This window comes from Notamacropus eugenii, chromosome 3, assembly GCF_028372415.1.
Source record: "Notamacropus eugenii isolate mMacEug1 chromosome 3, mMacEug1.pri_v2, whole genome shotgun sequence".
Lineage (NCBI taxonomy): Eukaryota > Metazoa > Chordata > Mammalia > Diprotodontia > Macropodidae > Notamacropus > Notamacropus eugenii.
In genome coordinates this window covers 333,991,775-334,011,612 of record NC_092874.1, presented here as the reverse complement: position 1 = coordinate 334,011,612, position 19,838 = coordinate 333,991,775, and the positions used below count along the sequence as shown (strand labels likewise).

Here is a 19,838-nt window from a genome sequence, read left to right as displayed (position 1 = left end):
TAACTTTCACATTATTAGAAACAAACTCGTAAACTTTTGGTCTCTGTGATTCATCTCTGTGGCCAATATTTCTTGACAAATTTTATGTCTTTCTTTTTGCTCCCTTGTTATTTCCCTTTCATTATATGTTGCTCTTCTTTACCTCCTCTTCTCCAAAAAATAATTGTTAACCCAGTTTTTATCTTGCAGATTATTTCCTGTTTTATTTTGTTTCAGTTGTCTCCCAATCCTTATCCCTTTAAAGGTCCTTGACTTTGTATTTTGTTATGTTTTTTCCTCATGTTTCCTTTGCAAGAGGCCCTCTAAGAAAACTTTGTTTGGGAACAGTAAACTAATGAACAAAAAAAAACAGGCCTGATTCTCACCCACTAAACCTCATTGCCACATATAAGTTGGACTTGGCTCATGGTCACTACTACATAATGAATAAAGATCAAGAATTTTCAGATCTGTAGTTTTTTCTTCACATTCTACTACAATTTCCTTCATACCAGGTTTACCTCTCCTAAACTAAATTTGAGAATGATTTACCTAAGATTCAGATGGCATCAGATGCTTACTAATTATTCTGAAATATCAAACACATAGTGGTCTGACTGGGGAATTGAGAGATTCTCCATTCCATCATTAATTTGTCTCGTGACCTTAGGAAAGTCCCTGAGTCCTTACTTAGTATCTCCCTTTTCTTCCCATTCATGAAACAGAGTCCTATAAATAAAGCATTTGTGAATTTTGAAGTGTATAAATAAAAAGAATCCTCAAAATAAGTAGTTACTTTTATGGAAGATTTGAATGAGTTATTGTGACTTGTATATGGAAGAAAATGGCTTTATTCTTGCTTTTTGATCAATTTTCTCTTTTCTGTGTTAGGGTTGTCGATCACTTGCAGCTGGACATCCTGGGTACATCAGCCATGATAAAGAAACCTCAATAAAATACGTTAGTCATCAGCACCCAAATCATCCCCAACTCTTCAGTATTGTTCGCCAGGCCTGTGTACGAAGCCTGAGTTGTGAGGTAAGACCACTCTGACTGAAAAGGAGAACCTGTTGAAGAATGTCATTTCTACTCCAAGTAATGATGCATCTTTATTGCATCGGTCATTGCTAAATCCCATTGTATTTGTAGATTGGAGAAAGAAAAAGTAAACTTGTCAGCATGAAATTTTTCAGGTGTAAGGGAGCAAAGAGTGCAGTAATGTCTTGGTTGTGTGGGAATAAGTCATTCTGGATAATTTAGATTTTTAGATTGTTAATGTTTGCCACTCTTAAGTATCCAAGAAAGATTTTTTTAAAAAAATTCTCATTATTTATTTTTAGTTTTCAACATTCATTTCCACAAGATTTTGATTTCCAAATTTTCTCCCCATCTCTCTCCTCCCCCTACTCCAACACACCATGCATTCTGATTACCCCATCCCCCAATTTGCCCTCCCTTCTATCACACCCCTCCCTTCCCTTATCCCCATCTCTTCTATTTTCTTGGAGGACAAGATAGATTTCTATACCCCATTGCCTGTATGTCTTATTTCCTAGTTGTATGTAAAAACAATTTTTAACATTTGTTTTTAAACTGAGCTCCAACTTCTCTCCCTCCCTCCCTCCCCATCCATTCCCACTGAGAAGGCAAGCAATTTGATATATGTTATATATGTGTAGTTATGCAAAAGACTTCCGTGGAAGTCATGTTGTGGAAGACTAACTATATTCCCTCCATCCTATCCTGTCTCCCATTCTATGCTCTCTTTTGACCCTGTCCCTCCTCAAAAGTATTTACTTCTAATTATGCCCTCCCATTTGCCCTCCTCCCACCTCCCACTTACCCCCTTCTCCCTTACTTTCCTGTAGTGTAAGACAGAGTTTCATAGCAAATTGAGTATACATATTATTCCTTCCTTAAGCCAAATATGATGAGAGTAAGGTTCACTTTTTCCCTTTCACCCTTCCCTCTTCCCTTCCATTGAAAAAGCCTTTTCTTGTCTCTTTCTTGCCATTCCATTTCTCCCTTTCTCCTCCCAATATATTCCTCTCTCACCCCTTCATTTTATTTTTTTAGATATTATCCCTTCCTATTCAACTCACCCTGTGCCCTTTGTCTATATGTATATAATCTCTCCAACTACCCTAGTACTGAGAAAAGTCTCAAGAGTTACAAATATTATCTTTCCATTTAGGAATATAAACAGTTTAACTTTAGTACGTCCCTCATGATTTCTCTTTCCTGTTTACCTTTACATGCTTCTCTTGATTCTTTTATTTGAAAATTAGATTTTCTATTCAGCTCTGGTCTTTTCATCAAGAATGCTTGAAAGTCCTCTATTTCATTGAATGACCATTTTTCCCTCTATAGTATTATACTCAGTTTTACTGGGTAAATGATTCTTGGTTTTAATCCTAGCTCCTTTGACTTCTGGAATATCATATTCCAAGCTCTTCTGTCCTTTAATGTAGAAGCTATTAGATCTTGTGTTATCCTGATTGTATTTCCACAATACTCAAATTGTTTCTTTCTGGTTGCTTGCAATATTTTCACCTTGACCTGGGAGTTCTGGAATTTGGCTACAATATTCCTAGGAGTTTTCCTTTTGGGATCTTTTTCAGGAGGTGATTGGTGGATTCTTTCAATATCTATTTTATCCTCTGGTTCTAGAATATCAGGGCAGTTTTCCTTGATAATTTCTTGGAAGATGATATCTAGGATCTTTTTTTGATCATGGCTTTCAGGTGGTTCGATAATTTCTAAATTGTCTCTCCTGGATCTATTTTCCAGGTCAGTTGTTTTTCCAGTGACATATTTCACGTTGTCTGCTATTTTTTCATTCCTTTGGTTTTGTTTCATAATTTCTTGATTTTTTCATAAAGTCATTAGCTCCTATCTGCTCCATTCTAATCTTTAAGGCATTATTTTCTTCAGTGAGCTGTTGGATATTCTTTTCCATCTGGCCAATTCTGCTTTTTAGGGCATTTTTCTCTTCATTGGCTTTTTGGATCTCTTTTGTCCTTTGGGTTAGTATATTTTTAAAGGTGTTATTTTCTTCAGCATATTTTTGGGTCTCCTTTAGCAAGTAGTTGACTTGTTTTTCAGGATTTTCTTGCATTTCTGTTCCCAATTTTTGCTCTACTTCTCTTACTTGATTTGAGCTCTTCCATGGCCTGAGACCAATTCATATTTTTCTTGGAGGCTTTGAATGACGGAGCTTTGACTTTGTTGTCTTCTGTTTGCAGGTTTTGGTCTTCCTTGTCACCAAAGTAAGATTCGATAGTGTGATTCTTTTTTCGGTTTTTGCTCATTTCCCCAGCCATTTACTTGACTTTTGATCTCTTTGTCAAGGTAGACCTGCTTCCAGTGGGGGTGGGGAGTGTACTGTCAGCCTAAATTGTGGGCTTAGAGCTCCAGAAACATTCTCTCTCACTCTACCCCTTCTGCTGCTGTGGCTGCTGGAGATTCCTCCACCTCCATCCTCTTCTGGTGCCCTGGGGTGGGGCCCACACCACTCCACTGGCTCACACTGGTCCCATAGACTTTTCCCACTGACCTTCCAATTTTTCCTTGGAGTTTTGGGGTCCTGAAGTCTGGAAACTGCCACAGGTGTGAGAGATTGTTTCCCCAAGGCCTGCTCAGGTCCTGTCTGTGCCAGTGCGGCCCAAGCTGGACTGTGCCCCGCCCTCTGCATGGTGCTGTAGATACTTCCTAGCGACCTTCCAGGCTGTCTTGGGCTGGAGATTTGCTTCATTCTGTCATTCTGTGGGTTCTGCAGCTCCAGAATTTGTTTAGAGCCATTTTTTACAGATATTTGACTGGGCTTGGGGGCAGCACTCTAGAAAGTGTGTGCTGTTACTCTGCCATCTTGGCTGTGCGCCCCTACCCCGCCACAGAAAGATTTCTTAAAGAATATGGAACAAAATTTAACTTCTTAATGATTCAAGGTAATAATTATGTGTTAATTTTAGTACTTTGTTGCTTTCAAGTGCTGTTGAAGAGCGGGGTTTTTTAGATGTTTGTGTATATTGAGTTGTTTAAAATATGTTTTTTCTTCTCTCTTCAAGTGTTAGTGTGCCCCCATAGCAGGCGATTTGCTCTTTTCTCCCCCTTTGCCTTTTTGGTTAATTGTTTCTAACCTGTTGTGGGATGAAAAAAGCACACTTCTAAATTTGCTTAGAACTGTATGTAAAGTAAAAATAAATAAGACTTTGGGTAAAACCTTGAAAGGCTTTCTTAAGAAAAAAGAATGTGAATTTTCTGGCACCTCTTTTGGCTGCCTATCAACCTTATTTTGTTTTATTCCCAGTTTGTGCCTGTTTAAAAAAAGTTTCAGAAAGCTGGGATTTCTCAGTTTCTAAAGTCCACATAGATTATGAGTAAACTGCATTTATATACAGATAACCAGTGGCTGAGGCTGGGAAAAATAACAGACTTAGCAGTCAGTGGAATTAAAAATTGGAAGCTCTGTGAAGAAGCTTGTGAAGGACTGCTAGAGTGGCTTGGAGCTCATCACCCAAATTTGCATTTTGTTTGTTTTTTCCTTCATTCCTGCCCATGACTTGGTTTAGTCAACTTATAAAATGTGAAAGGCTATCATTTTTTAACATATTACTACATTTTATGTATTTATAATGCAAGAAGAGGATTAATTCGCTCAAATGTAGTTGTGGTCTCTATCAGGTCTGTCCTGGTCGTGAAGGCCCCATTTTCTTTGGGGATGAGCAACATGGCTTTGTGTTCAGCCACACTTTTTTCATCAAAGACAGTCTGGCCCGGGGTTTCCAGCGCTGGTACAGCATCATTGCTATCATGATGGACCGGATTTACCTCATCAACTCTTGGCCCTTCCTGCTGGAGAAGATTCGAGGGATCATTGATGAACTTCAGGGCAAAGCACTGAAGGTGGGTTAGAAAGATGAGGCTGCATGCCATTTGGTCTGGGAAAGGATCTATTACACACTGCATGACCAAAACCTGAGGGAGGCAGGGCATGGAGATGCCTCATTGTGTGCCTAAGTCAAAATACTAACGCTAAAGATGATGTCTGAGAGACATTAAAAAATGGTCCTTTCTTTGGAAGCCTCAGGTGTTATTTTATTATACATAGAAGACCATATCATTTCTCTTTAAAAGAATTTGTATTTGGTTTCTGTTGCTATTGGGGAAAACTAAGTAGCATTCTCATTACCTCTTTTTTCTTTGGCTTCTAAATCTGTCAAATATTTGAATGTGACGACTGTTTCAGGCCCTATGTGGGGGTACAGAAAAGTATTCAGTCAAATAGCCTGCAAATGGCTTCTGGGGATACAAAACCAAAAGTGAAACCTTCTCTCTCCTCTGGGAGCTTGTATCGTATCAAAGGGGAGAGCATACTCATATAGAAGTATACGTGACGGCCTTGGTGGGAGGCACTGGTGGGGAATCAGGAAAGCCTCTTATAAAAAGTGGCATTTCAACTGAGTCTAAAAGAAACCAGGGATTCTAGCAGTGGAAATAAGGAGAGTGTATATTTCACTCATGGGAGAGGGCAGAGCAAAATCATGGCTAAGGAATGGAGTGTCGTGTTAGGAATAGCAAAAAGGCCAGTTTGGATCAGTGTGTGGTAGGGAGTAAATGTGTAATAAGGCTTCACAACTAGGAAGAGGCAAAGTTGTAAAGGACTTTCAGTGCCAAGTGACAGAGTTCATATTGATCGTAGAGGTGATAGGGAACTACTAGAGTTTGTTGAGTAGAAGTAACACAGTCAGGAACACTGAGTTTGGAGTCAGGAAGATTCATCTTCCTGATTCAAATCCAGCCTCAGGCACTTCTTAGCTGTGAGACCCTGGCCAAGTCACTTAACCTTGTTTGTCTCAATTTCTGAATCTCTGAAATGAACTGGAGAAGGAAATAGCAAACCCTTTCAGTATCTCTGCCAAGAAAACTCCATGTGGGTTATGGAGAGTCAGATGCAAGTGAAACAAGTAAACAAAAGCAGAAGATGGTCAGACTGAAACTTCCCTGGAGTAGCTTTGTGGGCATATGGGTCAGGGAAGAGAAAGACATGATGGAGGATCATCAAATAGGACATTTTTACACTTGTCTCAGCAAGAGGTAAATTAGAATTAACTAATTAGTTGTGTGAGTAGAAAGGGTGTGTATGTAGGATATAGTGGAGAAAGAAACAGCAGGGTTTGCCAACTAAGTAGGTATGTGGAGTGAATGAGAGTTGGAAACCTTAGTGACTGGGAGATGGTGGTAACCTCGACAGAAATAGGGATGTATGGAAGAGAGGTGGGATTTGGGGAGTAGATAATTAATTCTGTTTTGGACATGTTGGGTTTGAGGTGCATCTGGGACATCCAGTTCCAAGTGCACAATAAGCAGCTGGTAATGTAGGAGTGTGGGTCAGGAGAGAGACTAGGTGTAAGAGCAAGGACGCCCGCATACACAGGAGGGCCTGCTGGACAGGTTCTTAGTTCTGCTTTTGTAAAAAGGAAAGCAACTTTTGAGGGGTCAGCAATTACTTTAATCAAGCATATATGTCATTCACTTAATTCAGGGGAAAAAGTCAGCACCCTGAACTTCAGAGAAAATACAAGCAGAAATTACAAACAGAAAGATCAACAGACAGGGCTTCCAACTGTCTGACAATAGACAATACATACGTTGTTACCAGAGAGAAAAGCTCCAACATCTGGGTTTTCAGAGCCAGGGGGTAGAGGGGCTCCTTAGTGGCTACCCAGAGTCTCATCTGGCACACCAACCTTCTTCCAAAAAATAAGCCCCAACATTACAAATTAACAAAAGGTATTTGAGGCTTATTAATGGATGGGGAAGATTTTTAACTTCCCCCCATCCACCATTAACCTTACATTCACATTGCACTAGGGCTGCATATACACATCTGGCAGTCATGTCTGTGGAAATGATCATTGAATCCATGGAAACTGATAGGTCACCAAGTAAGAGTGTAGGGAGGAAAGACGAGAACAGCCAGGATAGCCTTGGGGGTAGACCCAGCTTGTAGGCATGATGAGGAGGATGATTTGGCAAAGGTGGCCAAGAAAGAACAGTCAGATAGGAGGAAAAGCAGGAGGAAGTTGTCATGAAAACCCAGAAAAGAGAGTATCTAGGAGAAGGTGGTCAGCAGTGTCAGATACTCCAGAGGGGTCAAGAAGGGTGACTGAGAAAAGCCATTAGATTGGGCAATTCAGAGATGGGTTGGTAACTTTGTAGAGAGTCATTTCAGATGAATGTTGACATTAGAAGCCAGACTGCAGAGGTTTAGAGAAGTAAAGGCATTGCGTATAGATGTTTTTTTCAGTGAGAAGCTGGAAGAGGGAAAAGAGATGGAATGATAGCTACTGGCAATGACAGGAGTTAGCAGAGGTTTTGCATTGTTTGCTTTTCACGTTTGTTGATATCTTTTGCTCTCATGTCACTTACATTGCCCACTATGGTCTTCCCCCATGTCCACTATGATAAAGAATAAAAAGAAGACAGAAAAGGTTCCGCAAGACTAACACACATGCTGAAGAAGTTGGATGTTGTATGCATTATTTCTCATGTGTGGTCCCCCACCTCTACATAGAAGTACAAAGAGGTCTTCTCATCTCTCCCATTTTGGGCCAAGCATGGTCATTATAATTTTTAAAAATTCTTTCTTCATTTTGAACTTGAATACAAAAAGACAAAAAAAGGACATTTCCACATGCAAAGCACAGCAATAAAAGAGAATTCAGTATCAACCACGGATCTCCGTTTCACTGTTTACTTTTTAACTAATACTACATGTCATTTTCAGAGCTTCCCTGCCTTTCTGCGCTTCCTTCTAAGTTTTCTTTTGTTCTGTTTGTGCACTTTTTATTATTTCTTTTCCATTATTTTAAGCATTGCTTTTGGCTCTTTTGTCATTGTTTCCACTTTGTTCAGTCGTTTTTCAGGCAAATCTGATTCTCATGACACCATTTGGGGTTTTCTTGGCAGAGAGACAGGAGAGGTTCACCATTTCCTTCTCCAGCTCATTTTACAGATGAGGAAAATGAGGCAAGCAGGGTTAGGTGAATGTCCTGGGCCACACAGCTAGGAAGTGTCTGAGGCCAGATTTGAATTCAGGAAGATGAGTTTTCCTCATTCCAGGCCTGGCACTTGTCCATTGCACCAAGTCAGTGCCTTGTTCTTTCCATTTACATAGTTGTATCCATGTGTGTGTTGTACTCCCAGTTCTGCTTAATCCAGTCTGCTACCGTTCACATAAATCTTTCCATGTCTTTCTGTACTTATCTTCATCATTTATTACAGCACAGTAATATTCTAGTCGTTTCTCAGCTGTTGGGCTTGTCTTTAGTTCTTTGCTAACATACAAAGCCCTGCTACGATAAATATTTTGGTCTACATGGGGCTTTTATTTTTGTTATTGACCTCTTTTTAATATATTCCTTGCAATGGAGTTTCTAGGTAAAAAGCTATGGACATTTTCTTCACTTTCTTTGCCAAATTTAGAATTGCTTTCCACAATGGTTGGACCAGTTTACAGCTCCACCAACAATGCAGTAATATGTCTGTCTTTCCACAGCTTCTCCAATGTTAACTGTTCTCACATTTTGCCATCTCTGTCAGTTTGCTGAAGGATTGTTGATTTGCATTTCTTGGTGAAGCTTTTTTTGTTTTTAAGGGTGGAAGAGACTTGTGCATGTTTGCTGGCTATCAGGAAGGAACCAGTAAATAAAGAGACCTTGAAGACAGAAAGAAAGTGGGGATGATATTAGGTACAGTCTATTGGAGAAGACAGGATGAGATGGGATCAAGGATGCAAAGTGATACAAAAAAGGGACAAATAAATGCTAAGCTCTGTGTTATTAGTTATGTAAGTAATTAATTTTGTAAGTAAAGGCATTCAAACGGAGATAATACTCTAGCCAAAATCAATTACAGGAGGCTTCAGAGAATAAATGAGATTTGAACTGGGTCAACTGACATTGGTTTTTTTAGTTTAATAAACAGAATTTTTGTATCCTCAGGTGTTTGAGGCAGAACAGTATGGCTGTCCACAACGTGCCCAACGGATGAACACAGCTTTTACTCCGTTCTTACACCAGCGGAATGGCAACGCAGCCCGTTCTCTCACATCATTGACAAGTGATGAAAATTTGTGGGCATGTCTGCATACCTCCTTTGCTTGGTAATGATCCTTTGATGACACAACCCTACTGTTCTCATTAAAGTAACAAGATTGCTGGTATTTGTGTTAGCCATCATGAAATTTGGTTTCAATGATATGTTACGGGATGTGTTGACTCTCAAATGGGTGATTCATTTTTTACTTGACGTTAGCTGAGTTCTGTAACACTTGTTAAATTAAGCACTGTAAAAACACTAGCTAAGTAGGATTAATTGGTGGAAATTAGTCTTTTTCTTTTTCTGTAGGCTCCTGAAAGCTTGTGGCAGTAGACTGACTGAGAAACTCCTAGAAGGAGCACCCACAGAGGACACACTGGTTCAAATGGAAAAACTTGCTGGTAAGAAAGACTTTGTAGTTGCTAGCTTTAGGAAAGGGTTCTTTCTAGGTGGAGTCTGGATCCATCTTACTGTGATACTGAGAATCTTACTGTGCGTATTTAAATCTTACCCTTCTTAACTTTCTACTTTTACTTCCTTGGAGCTTCCATAAAGAAATGTTTTCTCTCGCTGGGGTGGGAATCTATTGCTGCTCCATGTCCGTCTGTGGACAGTATCAAGTGAAAGGCACTCTTCTTTCCCTGTTTTCTTTGGCTAAACACATAACCTTTAGATAAGTCTCCTACTCCCTGCTGAATAGGGAGCAAAAGGTTTGAAATTTGAACCTAAATGTTTAATTTGTTAGAAACTTAGCCACATCTTTTATTGGTGATTATTTGATTCTTGGTGGAATAGATTATGTCAGAAGTAAATGAATCAGATGTGGTTGAATTCAAGTAGAGGGAAATTGAGCGAAGGGAGAAAAGTTTGAGTCCCTAGTGGAGAACTTAATGGAATAAATGAAGTTAGAAATGCATTGTTAGGAAGGGATGGAGGGACCACTGGTACAAATGCAACCAGAAAGAAAACAGCATCAAAGAAACTTTAAAAAAAAATATACGGAAGAAAACTGAAGGAAGTTCAGAGGGAGACACAGATGAGTAGAACATCTTGGAAACCAATCTGTTGAACTTGTTATATACTTTTTAAAAAGCTATATGTGAAAGTCAGAGTTTCACAGTTTTTATTTATGGAAATGTTCATATTTGTCAAGTTCATAATAGAGCCTTTTTTAAAAAGAAGAAATTAAGAGTTATTGGGCTTATCACAACTCAGTCTTTTAGTCTGCTTAAATTGACAGTCTATTGTTTGTAGCAATCAACACCCCAAACTTCCTAAGAGAGTCTTAAAATCTTTTGTGTAAGTGGTATAGTTGTCTGTTGTAACTTGTGAACCGTTCTCCATTGACCATCTTTTGATGTAATAGATTCAAAATTAAATATACTTAAAGGGAATCTCCAATATCACATGACCAACAAGTTGGTGGACTAGGCATTTTCTCCATTCCCTCTCAAAAAAAAAAAAAGATGAAATATGCTCCAGATAAAGAACAATCAAAGCAGAATCCACTGGACAAAAAGAAAAAATAACTCTGACAAGTAAAAACCTTATGAATTAACCTTGGATAACTATAATCTTCAACCTCATCAGCACCCTTTCCCCATTGGTGCCCATCCTCCTATCAGGGAAGAGTAACCTGATATGAACTGATCCCCAGGAGGGGGCCAGCCCAGCACTGAGTGACCCGGCCAGCACACACGTCACACCCAGGATTCTGAAGAAGCTGTGAGTGACCGCTTTACCACACTGCTCCCTATGCATGGACCTCAGTGCCATCTGTCCTGAATCTGAGCCCATGCTTTCCATGGACTGTCCTTCCTTTGGTAAAAGATCATTAAGTTTCCTGAGCTAATTGTGATAAAGCAGTGATCATCAAAAACATTGGGTACAGATTAAAAATAGAACCAACTAGATAGGGAAGAATCGGAGACAAAATGAACTCAGTAACCTAGTATGTGATAAACCCAGAGGCTTTGCCACATACCTAGCAAATTGGGACTAGTCGGTAGTTAGAGGGGTTGTGGAAAGACAGGCATATTATTGTATTGTTGGTGGAGTTGTGAATTGGTCCAACTATTGTGGAAAGTAACTTTGAATTAGGCAAAGAACGTGAAGAAAATGTCTAAAGCCTTTGGCCCAGAGATTCCACTGTTAAGAGGTTAGTGACAAAAAAGAAAGACCCCATATAGACACACCAGAATATTTATTACAGAAACCCTTTTTGTGGTGTCAAGGAACTGAAAACAAAGTTAGAAGCTCATCAGTTAAGAAAAAGCTAAACCACTTGTACATAAGTATCATGGAATATACAAGAAGTAATGAATATAATGAGTACAAAGAAGCATGGAAAAAGATATAAACTGATGCAGAGCGAAATAAGCAGAAACAGGAAAATAACATGCACATCATTGACAACGTGTGAAGAGAAAGAACTCAAACAGAAAGCTGCAGAATGATAATGACGAAGCTTGGCCCCAAGGAGAGATGCAGAAGTGTCGGGCAGAATTCTTTGGATGAAATGCTTCATTTTACTGAACTTACTTTTTTCCTTCCTCTTTTTCAGAATTCTTTGTTGTAAAGAATGGCTCTTTGGGATGGGTTTGGAGGAAGAATATAGTGGAATATACAGGTGATCTAAAAGCAAAGGATCAAAAGTGTATTTTTAAAAACCTATTTTTACTAGCCTAATCTATTTGCTAGCTGTTGTCTTGGTTCAGCTGCCATATAGGTTTTTCTTGCACCTTTTAAAGAAACAACTTCCTGTCTGTAATCATTTTAATTTGTAATTACAATATGAAAAAATGTTCTGAGACTTAAGTCTGTAGAATGAACAGTTCAAGGAAGACACCTTTTCCCATGCTTTCTTGTCTGTCTGGCAGACTTAGAGGAGGAATCAGAAGGCTGGGACAACTCTGAAGGTGAAGAGGAGGAGAGAACCCTTTCGGTGCCTGATGTCACAGATGGGCGGGAGCTAGCCAAACGCCCGACCACTCCCTCTTTGCTCTCAGACTGCGGCAGCTGGCTGCCTCGAAAGCTGTCCGTCTTCAAGTCTCTCCGACACATGAGACAGGTGGGCAAGAGAGGGCCCTCATTCTAAACCTGGGGAGAACGTGTCTCTCCTTCCAGAGACAACTGGGATTTGTCAGCCTTGTGCATCCAGCGCGATTTCCTTAGGACCCCTCTCCTTCTCACCACCACAAAGAAGTTAGACTAAGCATCATAACAGTATTTCATGTTTCCGTAATATGGGTCTTACTCTCCAGGTTTCGTAGGTGAGGAAACGGACGCTTCCTAGAGGTCACACAGTGGTCAGACATGTTCATACAGCTAACAAGGGAGGCACGTGTGACTTGAACCCAGGTCTGACTCTAGGTTCTGCAATGTTTCTCCCACCTCACAGAGAACTTAATGGCAGGGATTGCTGTTAGATGTAGGAATGGGATCTGTGATTTGTAATCCTGTCCCGTGTGTGGAACATCATTCTGTCATGCCAGGTCAGCATTCTCTGTGCTGCTGAGGATCAGAGAATTGCCTAGATCTTTGAGAGGATGAGTGACTTGCTCAGGGTCACACATACAAGAGGCAGCCAAGGTAAGACTCAAACCCAGATCTTCTAGGCTTCAAGGATAGCTCTGCACTGTGGCACATTGCTTTCTCAGTGAAGAGGATGACTGGGGCCTTGACCTGCATAGTTGTTTTAAGAATAACAAAATCTTTTTTATGCATTATTTCGTTGGATTGTCACAATAATCTGGTAGAGATTTGATGTATCATTTCTGTCTTATAGATAATTGAAATGATGAAAGTAGTTTCATAAACTGTAGCACAAAGATTCTTAGAGGTTGGCTTGTGCTTGGTCACACATCTAATGTTAGAGGTAAGATTTAAACTCAGATCATCCCAGTTCAAAGGCTTTTCCTGCTACACCATGCTACCTCTAGATGTGGTCTGTTACCACATCTGAATGTAACTGGACTCATTGCTGTTTAGAAGGAGGCTTGTCCAAAAATGACCCACCTGCATGTGAAATGAACTAATGATGCTTATCCAAACCACCATCCATGCATTTGATTCCAGGTGAGCCTGCTCTGGTTGTGTGAGTAGTTAGATTGGAAGGCCTTTATTTGCGTTTTGTTAGAGATATGCTTTTCAGAGGTGGTAATGGGAAGCATACTGTGCCTTGAGTCAGGAGACCTGGGTTCTGGTCCCAGGTCTGCTCTTAACTGGCTGTGTGACTTGGGTTGGGTAAGTCATTGATTTTGGGTCATCTTTTGTTCATTCTCTGTAAAAGGAATGAGTTGGACTCGATTACTGTGGTCCATTTAGCTTATAAAAGTCCACAACTTGCCTCCTTTTAGGAAAGAGGTGGTGATGCAGAACGAGACATATCTTATGAGATGTGGCTAGTATGGTGGTTTGTACTTGATTACAAGGGAGTGTTCTAAGGGGAAGGGGAAGCATCACATTATTGGGAAGTAATAACTGTAAAAAAGCATCAATAAATTATTCAGTTTTTTGAAATACAATTATATTAATTTCTCTAAGGTGATTGGTAGATATACTGTAATATTTTTGGGGGATGTCAGGGTTTGGGGAAAGTCTTATAGTCCATTTATAAACTTAAAGCAACCATTTATGTCTGTTACCATATAGAGATATCCATCTATCTATGTGGTGCTTTCTTAAAGGTTACTTATCTGGGGACAAAACTTTTCATGTTTATAGTGTAACAAACTGTTTGGTTCCATAAACAATACATAACAATTTTCTTCTCTTGTATATTCATTTAGTCCTCATGATTTTACAAATAGAATAGCTTATCTCCTTTTTAAAGAAAGGCAGACTATCTTATCCAAGATGGCACAGCAGATTAGAAGCTCCTGGTCTAGTTGACTCTCTGCTTCCCACTGGAATGTTACCGGAATGCTAAAATGGACTTAATGAAGAAGGGGAAAAGATTTTTAAATCATCTAGTAAGCATTATACTTTCTTTTTTAGGTCTTAGGTGCACCTTCTTTTCGTATGTTAGCATGGCATGTGCTAATGGGAAACCAGGTCATCTGGAAGGGGCAAGACATGGATCTTGTCCAATCAGCTTTTGATGTTCTTCGGGTAAGACTGTCAGAATTTTTTCTCTCTCCCTTTATTTAGTCCCTTATATATTTTTCAGAGGAATTTAGGTCTGTAATTTTTTTTAAAAAGTAAGGACTATATATAGGAAAACATTCTGAAAAAGCTCTGCAATTAATGTGGCTGGCATAGGTTTTGTATTTTATAATCTCATATTGAAGACAAAAGAAACCATCGTGTTTTGGGTTATCTCTTTTTTTAGAGGAAGGAATCTAGATTTTCAAGGGTGATCACTATAACATGGACTTGATCACTTCTATCCATCTCCTGAACCTCCCCAGGGGTTCTACTTGGGATTCCCATTTTTCTCAAGGAGGATTTAGTGTCATCCTAGATCTTTTTCTCAGGAGATTATTGAGGAATAGAAGGATGAGGGATTCTTTCCTGTAAGAAGGTGACTGATAGACTATTTCCTACAAAATCCTTCTGCAATTTGATGATGGAGAAGAAATTTGAGACTTGAATTTAGATCCATCTAACTGTTATCATTTAAATCAATGGATAGACTGAACAGTGCCTTCTGTGTGTACATCACAGTATCACAGGAGTGAAGAACCACTTAGGATGACATTGTCCTTTCTTTCAAAGAGCTGACAGTTTAGTCAGGAGGCAGGAAAGGAAAAGTAAACTTAAATGTGGAAAGTTAAATAACATAAGAGATAGGTAACAACCCGAGACTATCAGTATAAGAGCTCTTTGCTGAATTGAATCGTCATGAATCAGTGCTACGTAAATGGTACAGAGAGCAAGGCTGTGGAAATTTGGACTGGAGATTTGGAAATTTGGAAAGACTTCACAAAGGAGAATGTGTGTGTAAGGTCTGGGTAACAGAGGAAATGAGGAGGCCATGGCATAGTTTTGCTATTTTGTTCATAATTACCGTTTGTGTCATCTCTAGACCATGTTGCCTGTAGGTTGTGTCCGAATTATCCCCTACAGTAGCCAGTATGAGGAGGCATATCGATGTAACTTTCTGGGACTCAGTCCTCACGTTCAAATACCTTCCTACATACAGACCTCTGGTAAGCTGCTTTCACTTGGAATCCGTGGAGACCAGACTCCTTATCTTCTTTACCTCATTTAAGGCACGTGCATGTTTATTTCAGGGATCTATGCCTTCTTCATAAAACTAAAGATGTGTGCAAGCAGCTGAGCTTCTCTTAGAGACTTTGGCCCCTGCAGTCAGTGTGAATGTTGACGATATATGCTGTGGCACTTCTCATCACATGCGCCTCTTCTAATTTATTTTCTCTTTTCTTCTTATCCTTCGTATTTTTTTTCTGTTTCATGTTTTTCCTTCTATGCTTACTGCTTAGTGTGCCAGTGACACCCAATGCCACAGTCATTTCTTATAACCCCACTGCTACTGCCTAAAACTGGAGTGATTCACCCCGACTTCTGACATCAAGGACTCAAGCTTAACTTGAAGCGTACTTTCTGAGATATTAAATACTGAGGTTGTTCAGTTATTTCTTCCCCTAGCAATCTTTACTAACTCATGATCATTCCAGAAGGTTTCTGCTGATTTTTTTTTTACTTTGGCTCTTCTACACAGTTCCTTATTATAGTTATATCTTGATTATAACCTTATTGGCCTCATGGCTACATACATACAGACATATATATGATATCATATATATGTCTGCATGTATGCATATATATGTATGTATATATGTACATACCGCTGCTATTCTTGGCATGTCAGGGGAAATTGAGGAAGGCTTCCCCAGCACATTTAGGGGCCCACTATGAGCCTATGGAAGGTGAACCTGTAAAAGGATGTGGACAAGAGTTGCACATGATGAGTGGGATGTAAGCTGCATTACTGGAGGAAACCCAAATTTAGGAGAGGACAGATGTATTTGAATAATAACTCACTTTTCTATGGTGATTAAGTTTCCCAATTCTAAAATCTTTGAAAGTAACGTACACATGGATGAAGGTATCATTGCAAATCGTAACACATCTTCACAGTGACACAATTGACTATAAAAAAATACATGATTCTACTGAACTTAATTTGTCACCAATTTAATTCGACACTGCTCTCCTCTCTTAAGTTCCTACTTCTCTTACGGTTTCACTGATGATGCCCAGCCAAGCCTAAGGTGGATAAGTCACACAACTGTTCTGTTTCTACTACAGATTTATGTTACACAATCTCAGCTAGGCCTTCATTGCTGCTAGGCAATGCTATTATACCTCCTGAACCAACTCACTGTCCCATTATCCACTGTGGCTCTTCCAAACCTTTTCATCCCTCCTCAACTCTCCCATCATTCCCCTTGCCCCCACTCTCTCTGCTGAGAAGCTTGCCTTGTGTATACAGAAAGATTTGAGGCCACTCGCTGTGAATTCTTTCTCCCCTCTTCCTCATCTCCTGTCACATGCCCTCTGACACTATCTCCTCCTGTACCCCCGTCTCACACAGAGGTGAACCTCCATCTGTCCAAGCAATCCCATTCCTACCAACAGCTTGTTCCCTTTGTCATCCCCATTCTTTTTCACTTATTTTCAGTAAAATTTATATTGTACCTATTATGTGCTAGGCACTGTTCTAAGTGCTTTTACAAATATTATCTCATTTGACCCTCATAACAACCCTGGTGTTATCATCATTTTCCAGGTGTTGAAAATGAGGCTAAGTGAAGTTAAGTGATTTGCCTAGGGACACATAGCTAGTAAGTACGTAAAATATATAAAGCTTGAATTCAGGACTTGGTGAATCCATGCCCAGCACTCTTACTCGCTGAGCCAGCCTCACTGCTCAGTGTTTTTAATTCCCCTTTAAGCTTTTCCTTGAAACAAAGACTCAGGTTTTTAAACATAGATATGTTCTCATGATACTGTACAGATGTAAATCACTGAATACTGTCGGCTTTGAAGAATTGAAGGTACCCATCCCCCAAAGGGCCGTGGAGAAGTATGTGGTTGGCACATAGCTGCAGCTTATTGCAACAAAGATGTACGTACAAGTGGCACAAGGGATGTCATCAGGGAGATATCTGACCAGAAAAAGAGGCAGTTTAGGTATGTAGTAAGAACCAAAGAACAGCATAGGATCACAGAATTTGAGAATTAGGAGTGGGTAAGAGCACTGTAGCTCTTCTCTCAAGAAGACCTGAGTTCAAATCCTACCTCAGATGCTTACGAGCTTTGTGACCCTGGGCAAGTCACTTAGCCTTCTCAGCCTTAGTTTCCTATCTGTAAGATAGGGGTAATAACAGAACCTGTCTCACAGAGGTGTTGTGAGAATAAATGAGATAATGTGCACAGTGCTTTGCCAACCTGCTATCTATCCCTGCACCTCCCATCTTATACTCATAAAGTTGGGGGTTTTTTGGTACCCAAGGCTTTACGTTTTATCATTATCTTAGATTCAAATCAATTACTGTCAGAATCCTTTTGGATTACGAACATCTCTTTGTTTGCTATCCCTCCCATTTTTGTGTCTACTACAGATCTTACAAGCATACCACCTATGCCTTTATCCTAGTCACTGATAAATGTTAACTAGCACAGGACCAGGTTACTCCACTGGAGACCTCTTGCCAGGCTGACATTAAGTCATCAACAGATACACTTTCAGTCTGACTGTCCAGTCAGTTCTTAATCTGTTTGATTATATTATTGTCTAATCCAGATCTCTGTCTTCTCCACCAGAATAGGATGAGATACTTTATCAAAAACTTAGCTAAATTTAGGTAAATTCTATCTACAGAATTCCCTTTATTTCTTAGTTTAGCAGTCATGTCAATAAAGGAAATGAGGCTAGTCTGCCATGACTAGTTCTTGCCATGAAGCCCCATTGGTTCTTTTTAATCATCATTTTTCTAATCTAGTTGTTTGCTGGCCATCTCTTTAATGATTCATTCTAGAAGTTGTCCAGAATTGGAAGTTAAGCTCACTGGCCTGTAGTTTGCAGAGTCTTTTTCCTTCGCTGGAACATCAGGACAGCATTTTTACTTCTCCAATCTTGTGTTATCACTCTCATTTTCCATGATTTTTCCAATGATTGTCACTGGCAGTGGCTCAGCAGTTGCCTCTATTAGTTTTTTTTAGTACCCAGGGTGACTTGCATTCATCAAGGGCAATAAGGTTCTCTTGTATTAACTCCCTCCTAGTTGTTTATGTTCTATTATTTCCAGTCTAAACATTATTCTCCTTTACAGTAAGAGAAAACAGAAGTAAATTAAGAATTGTGCAGCTCTCCCTTCTCTCTTGTCAGTTGTCTCCACACTCTCTTTGATCCCAGTTTTTGTGAGCTTGAGCTCCCCTCACTAGCCTCAGATTGCTGTGGGCTTTAGCGTTCCTGACCCTGTATTTTCAAGACCATGCCATGCTCTTCCATTCATCCTCTCTTATCTGGCCTTGCTTCCATCTTCTTTACATTTCTTTTTACATTTCTGTAAATTTACATTTACATTTCTTTTTAAAAGAAATACAGTTGACGCGAGTTCCTTGTGTATTCATGTTGGTCTCTCTAGACAAATCATATTTTTCCTCCTTACTTGGAATGGTTTTCTTTTGTGTCTTCAGAATTTCATTCTTGAGTATCTCCCATCCCACCTGAGCTAACTTCCCTTGAAGCATTTTAGCATGTGAGATTCTATCAAACTTTTCCTTAAAAGTCTTTAAAAATAGCTTTATCAAAATCTGGAGGGTTTGAAAGACTAGACCCCAATTTCATGAACTTTGGGGTGAAACAGTCATTTCCCTCCAGGGTTCTCATAATTTTTATCCCAGCAAGCAGTTCTTCCTTATCAATGAGAATCAGTTTAGAAAAGCATATTCCCCTTGTTGCTTCCATCTTTTCAAGAATGAATTTATAGGTAGGGTGAGACAATTATGAATGGCTGTGCTTTTGGCAGAGAGAGCTCCAGCTGAAGTCTGGATAACTGAAGTCCCTCAGTACTAGGCTCAGAATCTGCTTCCCATACACCTCATCTTTTCACCCTCTCTGTCTAGTTGATTGGAACGGCGTCAAGTCCAAAGATAAAAATCACTTTTTTCTCCCTCTTTTGACCTCTCAAATATTGTCATACTTCCCTCTAAGGTTCCTTTATTTCTTTACGTGAGTATAATACCTTCTTAATAGATAATGCCACCACACTCTGCCCCCCTCTTTAAATAAAGTATAGTCATCTAAAGCCACAGACCAGTTACGGGTTTCATAACATGACATCCCTGTGATATATAGGAGGTCAGATACGCATTTGTGCATAGATGTTTCAGACTGGGATTTCACCACTTCCTTGGATTTTTCTCTCCTTTGAATCTCTCGGCATCTCAGCTGCTCTACATTCTTTCTGGCTCCTGTCTATAGTAAAGTATACTTTTCGGGAAATACTGGATAGTTCCCCCCCCCCCCCCCATTCCTTTTAGTCTAAAATCCTTTGGAATCGATTTGTAACACACTTGGCAAACAGAACCCATGTGCTCTATTGTTATTCATACAGTGTGAGGTTCGAGAGGAAGGCACCTGGCTCCTGGCACAGACCCCTGCTGTACATAGCTTATGAGTGGACGTGGACAAGAGTCACACAGAATAAGAAGGCATGGATAGGGTGCAGTTGGCATCATTTTTGTTGGGGGGGAGAAGTGGGAGGGAGGTGTATCCTCATCAG

General features: G+C 39.8%; 1 protein-coding gene across 3 annotated transcripts in view; it reads left to right on the top strand.

Moving 5' to 3' along the window:
- Window positions 1-19,838, top strand: part of FLCN (folliculin) — a 40,623-nt gene that overhangs the window by 14,470 nt on the left and 6,315 nt on the right. For all 3 annotated transcript variants that reach the window (XM_072597063.1, XM_072597061.1, XM_072597062.1), the window contains 7 exons: window positions 871-1,017; window positions 4,663-4,884; window positions 8,985-9,145; window positions 9,391-9,482; window positions 11,961-12,151; window positions 14,080-14,193; window positions 15,110-15,233. In XM_072597063.1, coding sequence (XP_072453164.1) covers window positions 871-1,017; window positions 4,663-4,884; window positions 8,985-9,145; window positions 9,391-9,482; window positions 11,961-12,151; window positions 14,080-14,193; window positions 15,110-15,233 — 1,051 coding nt within the window. The remainder of the gene's footprint in view (window positions 1-870; window positions 1,018-4,662; window positions 4,885-8,984; window positions 9,146-9,390; window positions 9,483-11,960; window positions 12,152-14,079; window positions 14,194-15,109; window positions 15,234-19,838) is intronic.